Source organism: Pistacia vera, unplaced genomic scaffold (assembly GCF_008641045.1).
Source record: "Pistacia vera cultivar Batoury unplaced genomic scaffold, PisVer_v2 Contig878, whole genome shotgun sequence".
NCBI lineage: Eukaryota > Viridiplantae > Streptophyta > Magnoliopsida > Sapindales > Anacardiaceae > Pistacia > Pistacia vera.
In genome coordinates this window covers 218053-234349 of record NW_022196754.1, presented here as the reverse complement: position 1 = coordinate 234349, position 16297 = coordinate 218053, and the positions used below count along the sequence as shown (strand labels likewise).

The window sequence follows — 16297 nt, the reverse complement described above, 5'->3', positions numbered from 1 at the left end:
CATGGGAAGCCAAACAAATTGTACGTGCTCGGCCTATTCTTCTCGGCCCATTGGGAGTGCTTTAACGCCATGTCTTTTAGTTGCAGGGACTCCATGGTTCGCTTAAATGATACCCATTCCCACGGATAACATTAAAGAAGTCCAAGTTGCTTGGAAACATCACCCAATCAATATCAACGGCTTTTGTTGAGTCAGCAGCCATTAGGATCGAATGTAAGAACAATACCAAGCACAGTTTGAACTTCTCTGAATCAGTTAACCGAACTGCTTCTATCCTCTCCTCTAAATCGCGTCCCGTAATAGACGTTTGCCCTTGCAAAACCTTGTTAGCCAACTTTATGGCTGCCTTACTCTCCTTTATTCTTTTTTCCTCAACCGCATCTGGCAATTCTCCACATCTTAAACCTGTCACCAAGGCATATTCCATCATCCCAAAACGTATTGGCTTTCCATCCACCACGAACCACATTTCTTGCTTTTCTTTGCTTTTTACTGAGTGCAGCAACATATAATGCACTCCCTGCCCCCAGAACGCCTTTTTCCAATTTGTTCCGATATAAAAAAATAACTGAAACAAGTCTCTTTGAATCGGTCTTCACCATTCCTCACTTCCTTTAAAATCCCCTTTATTCTCTTAAAAACTTCCCAACTCGACCTGACTGTCACCCTTACAGGGAAGTACGATACCTTATCGCTTACAATCTCCAACTCGTAGTCTTTATAGTTTACGCTCTGCAAAATCTGCACAATCAAAATAAAAAAAATATCAACAAAAAAATTAAACCGAAACAACTAATAGGCTGCCAACATACTTTGTAAACAAAGAAAAAGTATCATACAATCAATTTAGAAATTACCTCTGTAAAGAGAGATTATTACATAATTCAGGAGAAAAGTAGGAAAAATTTGTTTTTACCATGATCGCTTAAGCGATATATGAGCGACCACATATATCGCTTAAGCGACCGAGAGTTTTCTAGAAATGATCGCTTAAGTGATCACCTCAATTGTGAAAGCGATCAAGAGTAAAAGCGAAGGATCGCTTAAGCAATCTTAGATCTGGACAGATGTTGATTCTGCCTCGTATAAGATCGCTTAAGCAATCTGGAATCGCTTAAGCGACCAAGAGTAAAAGCGATGAATCGTTTAAGCGATACAAAAGATCGCTTAAGCGATCTTAGATCTGGGCAGATGTTGATTATGCTTTAGACATGATCACTTAAGCGATCGTAAATCGCTTAAGCGACAATACAGAGCAAAGGGATGTTATTGCGACTTGCATACATTTCTTCCTATCGATATATGAATTTACTGGATTCAAAAACTTAATTGCACTCTCTTATTTCATCACAGGATAAAAATGACCCCTGATTAATCCATCTATCAATAGTTTAATATACAACTTTCTCTTATTTAATCAACAATTGCTTGAAAAATTTCACGCAAGTGTTTCAACAACCAAATACAATTTCTTGTTTCCATTTTAGGCAACAAAAAAGTAAAACCTCACCTCAAAACACAAGATCTAACATTATTAGTTAATAATAAGCAAGTAAAAGGTTCTTCTAACCATATATTCAAGATTGAAGTAAACAAACAAAACCTACCAAATTCTTATATTACTTCCTTCAAGAAATGATTAAATTAGATCCTGTCTCTTGAAAGCAAATGGCTGGCCATCAAACTAACATCACATACACACAAATTCAAACCTGTGATTTGAACTGGCAGGTTAATCAGAGCTACATAGAAGCACTGATACAATAAAAAGCTTTTAATCATTCAAATTCCACCAGTGGTTTTTCATCCACAAGCAGTACACAAGAAGTACACCATCACATATCTAAACCAGTAGCATCATTGACATGAAAGATGTCGACACCACAGCCATGCATCAAACAAAGGCTAAGCATAGAATTGGTATGGCGAACTAAAATACAATACAGTACCAGAACTCCCAAAATAAATACGTACCGTTTCTTCATCAACCTCCTCCTCGCTTGAATTCTCGTCGGCCTCCTCCTCCTCACCTAAATTCTTGCCAGCCTCCTCCTCTTCAGAACCGTTTTGCGATTCTTTTCTCTATTGTTGTGCCGCTATCGTCTCCTCTACCTGTGGACCACCTTCACTGATTGGATGATCCACGAGAGCAGCCATTGAACTGCTTGCGCCGCCGTACTCTAGGATTCGAAGTGGCGTTGGGTTTTTCTCCTCATTGTGAATGTCAGTCATGGTTTTAAGAAAGGAAGCTTTAGGATTGAATTTGGTGTGAAAATTTGCAGGAATTTGATTGTATCGTCAGAAATCGCAGAGTCCGTTTAAGGTTTAAGAAATCGATTTGTGCCTAATCAGTTTCGATTAAGCGATTTGAATGGATGGGGCTCATTTTTAAATTTCAAATTTTAAAAAACTTTCATTAATTAATTTTGCCCACATATGTTTAAATCTTTTCATTTTAACCCATTTTACGAGTTTAATGAATCCTAACTATGCCACCTCAGCTTTTCTAAATTAAAAAATAAATAAAAAAATTAAAAAAATGAAAAAAGATTTTCAAGGCCATTTTGTTAAATGGAAACTTGGGATGTCCGGGGAGTTAAATTTTCTCTTAGATGAGTGATGTCAACTGTTTAGTCATTAATAATGATAATGAGATGTAATTTAAAAAACAATATGATAAACAATATTTAATAAATAATAAAATTAAAACCTTGTTAGTGTTGAAATAATATTTTTAATTGATTGAAAAGTTATATTAAAAATATTATTTATTTTATTTTAAATAATATTTATATCACAAACATTCCTTTTTTTTCTTCTTAAAAGTACCTTTTTCATTTAATTTAGATGTTGTAAGAGTAGGCGTAATGGGCATGTTTGGTTTATTATTTTTATCCATATTCCTAATCCTATTCTCCAAATAATGTTTGACACATTATTTCAGAAATATTACCCTATTTTTTTTATAAACTTTTAGACCCCATAAGGTTATTAATTTCATCAAATACACTCTGAAAAAAAAGTTTAAAAATTATCAAAAACACCCCCACGACCCGTACTTGCCAGATTCCGGCAACCACCGTCGGTGGTAGCCGGAATCTGTACAACGGCCTACCTGCCGACCATAAATGGCTATAATTTTACCGATCTGGCCGTGAACGACGGCCAAATCTTGGCCATCGTTGACCGAAAACGACAGCCAAATCTTACCATCGTTGACAAAATGAAGGTCATATCTTTGGCCGTCGCGCTGACGGCCAAAGATATGGCCATCGTTTTGGCCTTTTCCGACCGTCGCGGCCACAACAGGCAGTAGATCTGACCTTTTTCGGCCAGATCCATGGTGGATCTGGCCGGAAAAGGCCATAACGATGCATTACGACACAGATCCGACTGGTTTGTGTTGTAACATGATTTTTCGGCCAGATTTCAGTGGTGGTGGCCGGAATCTGGCACTGTAGGTGGTGGGGGTGTTTTTGTCATTTTATATATTAGGGTATTTAATTAAATTAGCAAACCTAGAAGCTTTTTCATAAATTTTTAAATTTTACCTCATAATACTCTCCTATCCAATTACCCAATATTATTCCTAAAATCCTATTTAAAATAATAAATCAAACGCACCCAATAATATTACTGCTCATGTAATAATAGCCTAAAAATATACAAAATCCTTTTCATATAAACAAAAAAAAATCATGATGATGAGGTCACGGACCCTACGGTTAGTAAAATCGTTACACGTATCGCCGCGGTCTACTTTGAAATAAAAAAATAATAAAAAATTAAAAACATAAATAAAACAAAATAACAAAAAATCCAAATACAAATGCCCATCCAATCCATCCATCAATTAGCAATTAACAGGTGATGGTTTGTGGCGATAGCAGCCGTCCGATGAAGGAGGAATGCTAATTGGTGAGAAATCAAGAAATCAAACGCAAGGCTAATAATTATAATAGCTTTACAGGCGTCGTTGGATGAAGATGGACTTGCAAATCAAGGTAGCGCAAGCCGTTCATGTCCTCAATCACGATATCGAATCATGCAACCGTGTAGCTGCCAATCAATGGCTTGTTCAGTTCCAGCAAACCGACGCAGCTTGGGAGGTCGCCACCTCCATCCTCACCTCCGATCGTCACACCTTCCTAGCTGATTTCGAAGTCGAGTTTTTCGCGGCTCAGATTCTTAAGCGAAAGGTTTTTCTAGGGTTATAGCCGTTAGATTCTATAATTAATTACTGCTTTAGATGAAACGAAAACGAATCGGACCTACAATTACGTTTTACACTCGAGCGTGCTTGCTCAGAGTGAACGCTTTTGTTATCATTTTATGAACTATTTTTAATTTCTAAAAATGGCCAGGATTGACAGCATTTAGTGTTATTCTGAATTTACTGTTGTATTGCTTCTAGTTTTGCTACTGTTTCAATTTACTAAGAAATGAAATGAGAATTGTTTTACTTATTTGGTTTGTGTGAGTTGATACGTTCATGTTTTTTATTTGGTATTTCATAAAGAATTTTCTATCTTTGATTATAAGTGTATTTCATTTATGCGCCTTTTTCTCATTGCAGATTCAGAATGAAGGATTTTATTTGCAGTCAGCCGTGAAAGATGCTTTGCTAAATGCTCTTCTCATGGCCGCTAAAAGATATAGTTCGGGTCCTCCTCAGGTGCTCTAATTTTTCCTTAGGTGGGATGTAGCTGTACTGCATTAAATGATCCAAAATGACGTGGTTATTGTTTTATCTTAATGACAGCTTTTGACACAAATCTGTCTTGCGCTCTCTGCCCTTATCCTTCGTGCGGTTGAGCATGGAAAACCTGTTGAAAAGCTATTTTACAGTCTCCAGAATCTACAGAGTGAGGATGATGGCAATGTTGCTGTTCTTGAGATGCTTACTGTTCTTCCAGAAGAGCTTATTGACACTCAAGCTTCTGATTGTAACATAAGTTCAGCCCACAGAAGCCAGTATGGCCAAGAGGTTTACTATTTTTCATTTTGTTTTGACATAAATATTTTACTGTTTGTTATTCCTTGCTATCTTTCTCTCTTTTATTCTGTTGGCTTTTTAGGTGTATGATATGCCTTAAACTCTTTTCTTACTTCATGTTCTTGTCTGTTTAAACAGCTTCTCTCCCACACGCCTATGGTGCTCGAGTTCCTACTGCAGCAATCCGAGAAAAGTTTTGATGGTGGTGTTCAGTTGCATGAAAGGAACAGAAAAATTATGCGTTGCTTACTAAGTTGGGTAAGATGGTTGTTGAAACTTGTTTCAATAGTTTACCCTGTGGTTCAATCCATGTATAGATATTGCAACATTGCTGCCTTAATTATCACGCTCAATCAAAGTTTTTGGATCATACCTTCACTAGTTTCAATTTGAATAGTGATGTGATTCCTTGCTAAATGTACATGTTCAACATTTTAGGTTCGAGCTGGGTGCTTCTCAGAGATTCCCCAAGGCTCACTGCCTGCACATCCGCTTCTTAATTATGTATTCAACTCTTTGCAGGTATATATATATATTTTTTAATTTTCTTAATCAGCATAACATTCATCTTAAACCATTTGATATTAATATCGTTTGTCCACATACTTTATCACCATTGGTTACAGGTTCCGTCATCATTTGATCTGGCCATTGAAGTTCTTGTTGAACTTGTGAGTCGACATGAGGTATGCTTGCACACTTTGTGAATAAATAATGGACCATTAACTACTATGAATGCAATTATGGTGTTGCCAGGCTTCCTTTTAATTCCTGTGGTGATGCCATAGGTAGAATCGTTATAAATTTTAGAACTTTGTCAATTTAGACAATGCTCCAAGCAGCATTTTTATATGTGGAGAGAAATTTTGGTGTATGGTTTAGACCTTAGTAGATACATATTTTGTCTAATTATATGGAATTTAGGCATCTATTCTAATAAATGTTAGTGTCCTTTTTATCAAATCGTCGCATAAGAAATTTTTAAGTGGTGAAAGAACAACAATTACTAAATGAGACATGATTCTGTACCTCACCAACTATAGTTATGTGTATTTATTTATATTTGTAACATTTGAAGCCAAATTGAGGCTCTAGGCTGCATGATGGTGCTGACATCGGGGTTTTAGCTAGTGATGAGAAAAGTGAGCTATACAAACATTACTAGTATTATAATATAAAATTTATAATAGAAATAAATAAATAAATGAATAAAAATTCTTAGCCTATTTATCAATTAAAATTGAGCTAATTCTGGTGGTCATGTTTTCATGACAAACTGGGACTGTCAGAAGCTACTTGTTTTGCTGTGAGTTGATTTAGTGAAGAAACTTTTCTTTCATATGATTTTTTTAATGTTAATTTGTGCTTACTTTTATAGGGGCTACCTCAGGTTTTGTTAAGCAGAGTACATTTTCTTGGAGAAGCACTTCTTCTACCAGCTCTTACTGATAGAAATGAGAAAGTTATTGGTGGTCTTGCGTGTTTGATGTCAGAGATAGGACAGGCTGTAAGTATTTAGTAGGCACTCTTGTTCACTTACCATTGTTTAGTTATTTCATGCATCGATGGAATTGTATCATGGACAACTTCATTTTTATTTTTACTTGACATTGATAGTAAATTATAGAGGTTTGTCATTTGGGTTTTTATGATGATGACATAATATCTCTTGAATTCGCTATCTTATTTACTTTCTTAAATTTTTATTGTACATTAGGCACCATCTCTAATTGTAGAAGCAAGTTCTGACGCACTTGTGCTCGCAGATGCCCTCTTAAGGTGATATTCAAGTTTTTTAACTTCTAAATTACCTATAGATTTTACCCAAAAAAAAAAAAAAAATTACCTATAGATTTTGTTTATTTATTGTTCTTTGTTGGTGGGTCCTATTTTGGAAGTTTTCTCAGTTGGGAAGATAATAGGAAGCATGTTTATGGGGGGCCTATTTTATATGCTCCCATATGTAGCCCTAAATGTTTTAAATAGTGATGTCAGCACTTAGTTTGAAGCTAGTGCATTTGGTGATTGATGTTGAATTAAGCCAACTGAAGTTATTAGGCTTTACAATATACATATAATAGATATTAATTCCTTGTAATGTGTAATGCATTTTAAATTTGTGATTGGGTTAGCTGTGTATGCGGGAGTTCACCACTAACTGTTTGTTGGTTGTGTGTCTTCCTTGTGATGCAGTTAATTTAGGTTGTATTTTCTCTTGTGATGCATTTTGGTCGGATTTGTGTTGTGCTATGTTAATGTGGTTGTTGCACTGGCAGCTGTGTAGCATATCCAAGTGAAGACTGGGAGATTGCGGACTCAACTTTGCAATTTTGGTAACTGTTTATTCTTGTGCTTGGTGTTTGGATTTCTTGTGAATCATTATTTTATTCAGATCTGGTCAGAAAAAATAGGCTGCCTTATAACCTTATATTTTTTCCAGTTAATTGAAGCATGTTTTAGTTTTTTTTCCCTCTTCTTTTAATGTTAGAGGATCAGGGTCTATTTGTGAGTTACCAGTTTGCCATAGAGGTTGGTCCACATAGAACCTCTTAATTTTATTACCCGAAGGGCATATTAATGAACTTACAAGGATATTTGTGAATTTACAAATGTTTCAATCATATGTCTGACTTCTGTGGGACATCCTTTTAATTATACAAGAGGTAATTGCAATCTCTATAACGGGTTGTTATTGTACTGGTTTTGTTGGGTTTATGAGAGAAGTTGAAACAGGGGTTGTATCTAGAATGAAATTTTGTTGGGCAATGGGTTGCTGCTACTTCTGATAAATATGCTAGGTGATAATATATTCAGTGTCAAAAGTATGGGGTGGGCTTTTCTGGATTTGTGGGAGTAAGATAGGGTGTAAAAGATGAAATTGGTTAAATGTGGCAAATTGAACATAAAGAGAGACAGAATTTTACTGTTGAATTATTGTAAAGTGCCAAGGCTTAATAAACAATCTGTTTTATGCATCTACGAGACTTGGCTAAAACAAAACAGAAATTTTCCAAGGTAATAACCTGGTGGTTAAACTTAGACAAAGAATAAATTTAATAATGATGTTCTTGTAAATATTTGGAAACATAATTAATAATGATATCTTGCAAATATTTGGAATGGAAATGTATTTAATAATGATGTTTTTGCAAATATTTGGAAATGTAATATTCATCTTTCTCATTCTTAGGAGGTCAAAATAAAATGTAAACGTCTGCTATAAAATGCCTGCAATCCCATATATTATGGTGGGAGCACTAATAGGCCACATTTTGAGTGCGCCTAAATTTTAGGTTTTGACTGATTGCAGTGGTTCTTACTTGTTCCAGTTTAGTGCCCCTATTGAATGGACACTGAAAGTGTTTATATATACATTATGAGATCTATAATCAGCATTCTTTGTAAAATAAAAGTTTATATGAAGATGTAGAACTATATACAATAGGGAGCACAAAAGAGAGCTTACCTATTTTTCTTTTCTATTGAAGTTAGCGATACTTAACTCCAGCAAGATTGGTAACATTGGTTCTACCTCATGGACTTTTCTATTTTCAGGTCTAGTCTTGCAAGCTATATACTTGGCCTTGATGTGGACATTGCAAAAAATAAGAAACATGTGGAAGAAATGTTCTTTTCTGTATTTTCGGCATTACTTGATGCTCTTTTATTGCGTGCACAGGTTTGTTCACATGAACTTGTTTTTGTTCCTTAAATAAAAGTTTAATTGTAATAAGTTTTTTATCATCAATTCTGATTGACATAATTTTGTTTTGTTGGCTTATTTATTGTATTATAATTATGCATTGTGGATGAGAAAAGTGGATGTGTTTTACATGCCTAAAGAAGCTTAAATATATTTTAAATTTATTTGTTATTGCCTGGTATTACTTCAATTATCGAACTTGAAAGAGGACTCAACTTCTTATTTGACAGGTGGATGATTCTACATTTAATGACGATGGTATGCCTGACCTGCCAGATGGTCTTGTCCAATTCCGGATGAACCTTGTTGAGCTTTTGGTGGATATTTGTCATCTTTTGCAATCTGCTACATTTATACAAAAGGTTCTTGTCTTATTATTATCACTGTAAAATATCCATGTTTAAGTGAGAAGGTTTAATGTACTCTTTTTTGAAAGGTTGATTGCTAGTTCACCTTTATGTATTTGCCTCTTTTGAATGCTTTAAAATTTGTTTTTGTTTTCTTATTAAAAAAAAAAAAAAAAAATTGATCACCAAGCTATTGAAATTTAAGCTAAATTTGAAATCGTTTACCATGAAGAACTTGAGGTTTTATATTTGTTGGTCATTTGAGGATATTTGACAGAAGATGTATGTTGAATAATGTTTTAGTTTTAGTTTTAGCTGCAATCTTTCTCCATCCATTGCTCTGAACCAAAAATGTTTGAGTATGAGAACTCAAATGGATGGTTATAACCTTAGATGGCAGGTTTAGTACACCTTTATGTCAATATACAATCCACCTTTTGTGAATATACAATTTTTTTTTTTTAAACAAATCTCATCAACATAGTCATTGCTTCTATATTATGTGCTCACGTTTGTTGTTGCAGTTGATTTTTTGCTAAATTATCATTTTCATTTAGTTTCCTTTTCCATTCTAGATTTTCTTTGGTGGTTGGGCTTCTGCAAATCTATGCATACCTGGAAGGAGGTGGAAACCAAGTTGTTTGCTCTTAATGTGGTAGTACAAATATTTGCCTTTGGTCTATTCTCTTATGATTATAGTTGGTTTTCTTTAAATTTGTTGAAAATAATGGTTTTTTTTTTTTTTTTTTTTTTTTTTTTTTTTTTTTTTTTTTTTTTTTTTGGACTCTGGTTCCAGTGTTGGACTGTCTTTTGTCCACTGTACTACCTTTTTTGAGCTTATTAGAATTGCACTGGGTCACAGCATACTGTTTGAAAGATATTCTTATTACTTGATATAACCTTATGACTCTGATAACATACAAGCTTCATATTTCAGGTGTCAGAAGTAGTCTTACAGGAGGGCCAAGCCTTTGACTTCTCAGTGATTATGCAATTGGTGACAATGTTGTCCACTAGGCATTCTGATGAGCTTAAGGGATTTAAGCATATTGTATGTAAACTTTACCTTGTTATTTATTTGTTTATATTTTTTATTTTATAGCTGAAAGGAATTTTTACACCTTATGTTTGAGGGACCAGTGTCATCTGGTTCATTTATCTAACATAATAACTTCCATTCTAGGTATACAGATCTCTTGCTGATGTAATTGGTTCCTATTCCAAGTGGATATCTTCTTTGCAAACTAATGCAAGGCCCTTACTGTAAGAACACCCTTCTCCTATTTCGAGCTATGATGTATATCTAAATGGAATATATGGATGTGTCCGTATCAATTTTACATTGCACTTACAATTCAGATCATAGCCTTCCTATATATCGAATAAATGCTTTATTTTTTACATCTTTATTTTTCATTGTTTTTGTTCTGTAGGCATCCTTAAGATGGAATGTCTTATAAGAGTCATTTTGTATCGTTGGATCTAGCACTTCATTTCTTTATGGTGCTAATTTGCTACTTTCAGATTATTTCTTGCTGCAGGGATATCAGATTCTCTGTCCTCAAATGCTTGTGCCTCTGCTCTGCGTAAAATTTGTGAAGATGCTTCAGCTGTAATTGATGAACCTTCAAACTTGGAAATTTTAATGTGGATTGGAGAGGTATTGGATATTACCCTGGTGCACTGATTTTCTTTTATATGTTCAAGTCATTCTCTTGTTTATACCATTGGATTGTTACATCAATTTTCTTATAACCTGACTTGGAAAGAATGTCGGTTTTCTCAGGCTTTAGAGAAGAGGCGTCTACCTTTGGAAGATGAGGAAGAAATTGTTAGTGCAATCAGTCTGATTCTGGGCTCTGTTTCTAATAGAGAGTTAAAAAACAATTTGTTGGCTAGATTACTTTCTTCTAGCTATGAAGCTATTGGAAAACTTGTAAGTTTTGGCTTCTCTCGTGCACAGTTGCCTCTTTTTCTTCCTTATGGTTTCAGCTTCTTGGCTTTGTTTTTTGCTATGTGATTCTTCTTCTATTCTATCCTGGTTATCATGTTTACGAACTAGTTTAGACAAATGTTTTCTTCATTGTATTATTAGTTTTCAAACCTTCTTGTAAATGAAGCAAGAACTTTTTTGTGGCAAATGATGTGATTTGCATTGTTATAAGGAATGATTCTATAAATTGTTGCATTTTAGCAAACATTTCGTATTATCTCTTTCAGTCTGTAGACATGAAAGGAGCTTTAAAATTCTGATTGGCATGTCATGTTGGACGCAGTTGTTCCTTAAAAATAGATATAGAGATGACACTGCAAGGCTGCATATTTCTCTCTGTTCGTGTATATTCTACTTTGTATCATGGAGACAAAAGAATAAGTTATCATATATTGTTTTAAACTGCAACTAAAACCTTAATATTCTTTCAGATTGATGGAGACAACCACCAGTCTCTCATACAGAATCCAGCTACTTATACACAAATTTTGAGCTCTGCAACAAGAGGGCTTTACAGGTATGCTACTGATTATCGAGTTGGGTGTTGCATGTTTATGTTTCCAATTTAAATTCTGACTGAGGATTTAAATATTCACTGCATTGATGTTCTACTCTTAGTACTCAAGCTTTAGTGTTTGATTATTTAATTTCCAGGATGGGAACTGTATTCAGTCATCTTACAGTGCCTCTGCCAACTGATTCTGCTGCAGACAATCCTATATATGCGCTGCTGAGAGTTTTTTGGCCCATGTTAGAGAAACTTTTTAGGTCTGGACACATGGAGAATGGTAATATATCAACTGCAGCTTGCCGGGCCCTTTCGTTGGCAATTCAGTCCTCAGGTATTAGATTGTGCTATTTCGTCTTTCATCCAGGTTTTGTGATAAGTAATAAAGTCTTCTGACCACTTAATTAATAGACAAACCTGAAGTTGCTTAATTTGCAGGCCAGCACTTTTTAACGCTACTGCCACAAGTACTGGATTGCCTATCAACAAATTTTCTGTCATTCCAGAGTCATGAATGCTATATCAGGACAGGTAAAAGTTTGGTTTTATAGTATCTAAAGTTCATCTCTTGTCAGTGGAGCGGCCTGAACTGATATATTTGTTAATAGTTGGGTGATTTGAGTTTCCCATAGCACTAAATGCATATTAGCCTTCTGAAGAGAGAATGTTCATGAAATTCGAAGATGAAAAGTGAATAGTTTGCAATTGAAGGTTCAGTATACAAAATTTTTAAACACATTTATGAAAACCTACAAGATGCCTCTAGTTTTTCTGTACAGCTTGCTCACTATTTGTATTTTCCATTTTCTACGGTGCTATTTCCTTGTTTTCTAAATAAAAATAAGTTTTTCTAGCTCTTTGTATAGTATGAGTTCTTTGCTGATAAGGGTGTTATATCATTTATAACCTGTACTTAAATCGTACAGCAAGTGATGTGACATTCCTAACCATGCCTACTTCTGTGCTAAACCCAGCTGTTGATAAGTCATCACATGCCTTTGAAGACTTCCACTTGATTTACTGGGTGCATGATTATGTCATCACATCCTTCCAAGCATGGAGAGAATGAAGAAAAAGTTGCATATAATGGTTTTATCTAAATCGCTAGTATAATGTTTAACTTGTAATAATTGCTATAGGTGGAAAAAGAGAACATCAATGTTAGTGTGTATCAATAGGCATGCCAACAATTTAATGAAGTTAATGAACGTGAGATTATCATCGACAAACCTTCCATTATGTCCAGAAATCTTAACTTTCATGTCGAAATATCTTTCATTAGTTTTATTATTGTTGAGATATTATATTGACACATTAGAAAATTTTTAATTTCATCCTACAAATAGGAAGGAGCAATATTAGAAGAACTTCTTATGTTTCTTGTGTATGCATTAAGCCATTTTATTGCTGGAAATACTCGATGGTCTTGTATCTTTCTTTTCCGTTCCTAATATTCTTTGTTTGACCAAAAATCATTTTCAGCGTCTGTTGTCATTGAAGAATTTGGTCATAAGGAGGAGTATGGATCTTTGTTTGTCACCACTTTTGAAAGATTTACTCAAGCAGCATCAGTAATTTCTCTAAATTCTTCGTATATATGTGACCAAGAACCTGATCTAGCAGAAGCCTACACAAATTTTGCATCCACGTTTGTTCGTAGCTCTCGTAAGGTTTAGTACACTTTTCAATAAAATTATTAATCATGTTTCCCTTATCGTTATTTTATCCCTTTCTCGAAGACTAGAAGAAATAATTTAAGAAATATGTATTTAGTAACCAAATTATCTAGATTCAACTGCTTCAGTGGAATATCTCTGAATGACTTGTCTGGGATGTGATATACCTCAGGAAGTATTGGCTGCATCCGGTGCTCTTCTTGAAGTTTCCTTCCAAAAGGCAGCTATATGCTGCACGGCTATGCATCGTGGAGCTGCACTAGCAGCAATGTCATATTTATCTTGTAAGTATAGTGCATTCCCTCCTGATCATAAGATCTGAATTTTGAGCAGGAACTGATATACATCCCTTCCATCCTACGGTCTCCTTCTTTGAATTGCACTTCTTCCAAGGGGAATAAATAAATCTATTATTGTTTTGTTCTTTATTTTGGTCGTAAATATTTTTAACGGACAACAAGGAACACTGTAACAAAAATTTTCTGGGATAGGCAAACATAGGATGTTAAGAGTTCCTAATGGGATAGAGGAATTATTAATTATACTGCATTGCAGCAAGATAATGTGCTTTAATATATGTGAGACGTATGAATAGGAGTTGAAGCTTGAAAGTCTATATAAATTAAAAAAATTTATGTGTTTCTAGCCAATGCATAAACTTAGATGTTTTTTCTTCTCCAATATTCCATTTTATGACTTACGCTTCATAATCTTTGAGGTCATGCTTCAAATTTGTTGTCCTATGGAGCCCTTTGTGTTTGCATATGAACAAGTTAAGAACTCTTTCTCTGGCTGGGTGATCTCTTTAAAACAGAAATGCTATTTTTGGTTGTAAGAGCCTAACAATGCTGTATGTGTGAGCTTACATTTCTGTGTTTTTGGTACACATGCAGTTTACTGGACTTCATAAAAGTATTAGGAATAACATCTATTTTATGTAATTTTTTGTGAAGTTGGTGCTTCTATCCATCTTTTCTCAACTTAATGTGGGTTTCTACTTTTGTCTTTTGTTATTTACGGGTAAATTCATTATCTGTCAAGGTTATTGACTGTAATATTTGTTGTTTCTTAAAGGTTTCTTAGAGGAAGGCCTGGCCTCTTTGTTGGGATCCATGACTTGTATTCCTGAGGGGTCATTTAGTGCCATGGCAATTCAGCTCATATCTCATAGTGGTGAGGGACTTGTATCAAATGTGGTTTATGCGTTACTTGGTGTCTCAGCAATGTCACGGGTAAATACATCATCTTTTAAATCTCAAATATAATTATGTGTTGTATGTAACAGTTCTTTAGCATTTAATTTAAACTGGTTAGATACATGAGGGGTCGTATAGTATTATCTTAGGTTTTGACTATTTAAGTTTTGGACGTTGACATCAAATATTGTAAATGTGTGCAAGTTTCTAACATCAATTTAAAGCATTGCATGATCAGGGTATTAATTGAGCATTTAAATAATAACTGAAAAGTAATTGGGTTAAGGATTGCAGTTTCAGTTTTTGTTATCTTCGAGAAAAAGATTCTCCCTCCGAAATATGATCCCATTTTTGAAGCATATAGGATTTCTTGGATCATTTTTAGATATGAAGACCAGTGCTTCTGGAAAAACTTAAGACCCATTGTTATCTCTAGAATTATCTTGTAAGCAAAAGATTCATAATTTATTCAAGCCCATAATTTATTTTTGCTTCCTTTCTTAATAGGTTCACAAGTGTGCAACAATCCTGCAACTATTGGCTGCAATTTGCTCTTTAAGCGAAAGATTGACCTGGAAGGCTATTCTTGGGTGGGAATCTTTGCATGGATGGCTACATTCAGCGGTCTCTTTCTCTCTCCCTTTTTTATATGTTTGTATTAACCATGCATGTATATGTGTCTAAGATAAATGCTAGGTTTGGGTAAACCATTTTTCATATGATCGAAATCTAACTTCAGTAGAGTAGTTGAGTTCAGGACCCAGGCCTTTATACAGCCAGCTAGCATGTCCATCTGTATTTTTTTTATTTTTTTTATTTTTTTTTTTAACTTCAATATAGATTATTCACATGATTAGCTGCAGGTGCATGTTCTTCCAGCTGAATACCTAAAGCAGGGAGAAGCAGAAACTCTGGTGCCAGTCTGGTTAAAAGCCCTCGCTGGTGCAGCCACAGATTATCTCGAAAGCAGGAGCTGCAATGGAGGGAAGGGCAATTATGGGTACATGCAAGGGAAAGGGGGACGAGTTCTCAAGCGTTTGGTTAGAGAGTTTGCAGATGGTCACCGCAATGCCCCGAATTTAACTTGATTGCAGCTGAAAATCAATCGGGTCATAGTCTGTTTGCTGACGGCAGTTTCATCTAGGTTGTAAATTGATTGCTCTTCTTCAACACTGGTTCAATCTTTGGGCGTCCCATTTGAGCGATGTCCCCATACAAATCTGTACAGTGTAATGTCTCAATTTTGTTAGAGACCCCAACAACTCAGGTTAGGATATTTATTTTTTTCAGCTCAAATATATCAGCAAGAGCGGAGTGGGCTGGCGAATGTGATATCTATTGTTTAATCTCAACTTGGCACATTGTTATGAGGTTAATAGAAGTTAACAATTTGGGAAAAAAGAAAAAAAAAAAAAAAAAAAATCTTGTGAATGATGCTTTTCTTGCGGTGCGTAGAGGACGTTCCTATCAATAATTTGGTGGCCCAAAGTGCTCATGTGCTTGAACTAATACGGAAAAATGGATTTATCTATAAATAGAACATGAAACAGCTGTCCAATCGATTAAGATTGAGAAAGTCGTTTTTGCCTTTTTGGATCCTTAAAAGGTGGTAAAGAGGTGGACATGATAGATTGATGTATGTTACATTTTCAAATAATCTTTACTAATTTTTAAAAATTATTTGGTAGACGAGAAAATAAGAAATTAATTTTTTTATATTTTTTGAATTTGATAGTATATTTCCATAATGTTACATAAGAATAAAATGCATTTATCATTAATTTTGAAAGTAAAAAAAATAAAAACTTTAAATTTTTAAAAAGATGATTTGAGTGTTAAATCATAATTGTATTTTTTAATTTTAGTATTAATTGTATT

The 16297-nt window shown here is 34.6% G+C and overlaps 1 protein-coding gene across 1 annotated transcript; it reads left to right on the top strand.

The window, feature by feature from the left end:
* Positions 1-3845: 3845 nt before the first annotated feature.
* On the top strand, positions 3846-15824 carry LOC116119226 (transportin MOS14). Its single transcript, XM_031405164.1, is given in 25 exon segments — positions 3846-4199; positions 4577-4675; positions 4763-4987; positions 5135-5254; positions 5435-5518; positions 5623-5682; positions 6375-6503; positions 6714-6775; positions 7273-7329; positions 8552-8675; positions 8930-9061; positions 9622-9661; positions 9664-9701; positions 9984-10097; positions 10230-10309; positions 10571-10706; positions 10833-10982; positions 11471-11556; positions 11694-11881; positions 11986-12078; positions 13030-13217; positions 13396-13507; positions 14298-14455; positions 14927-15043; positions 15283-15824. Coding segments are annotated over 25 exon segments (3036 nt in total). The 5' UTR covers positions 3846-3980; the 3' UTR covers positions 15508-15824.
* Positions 15825-16297: the final 473 nt, after the last annotated feature.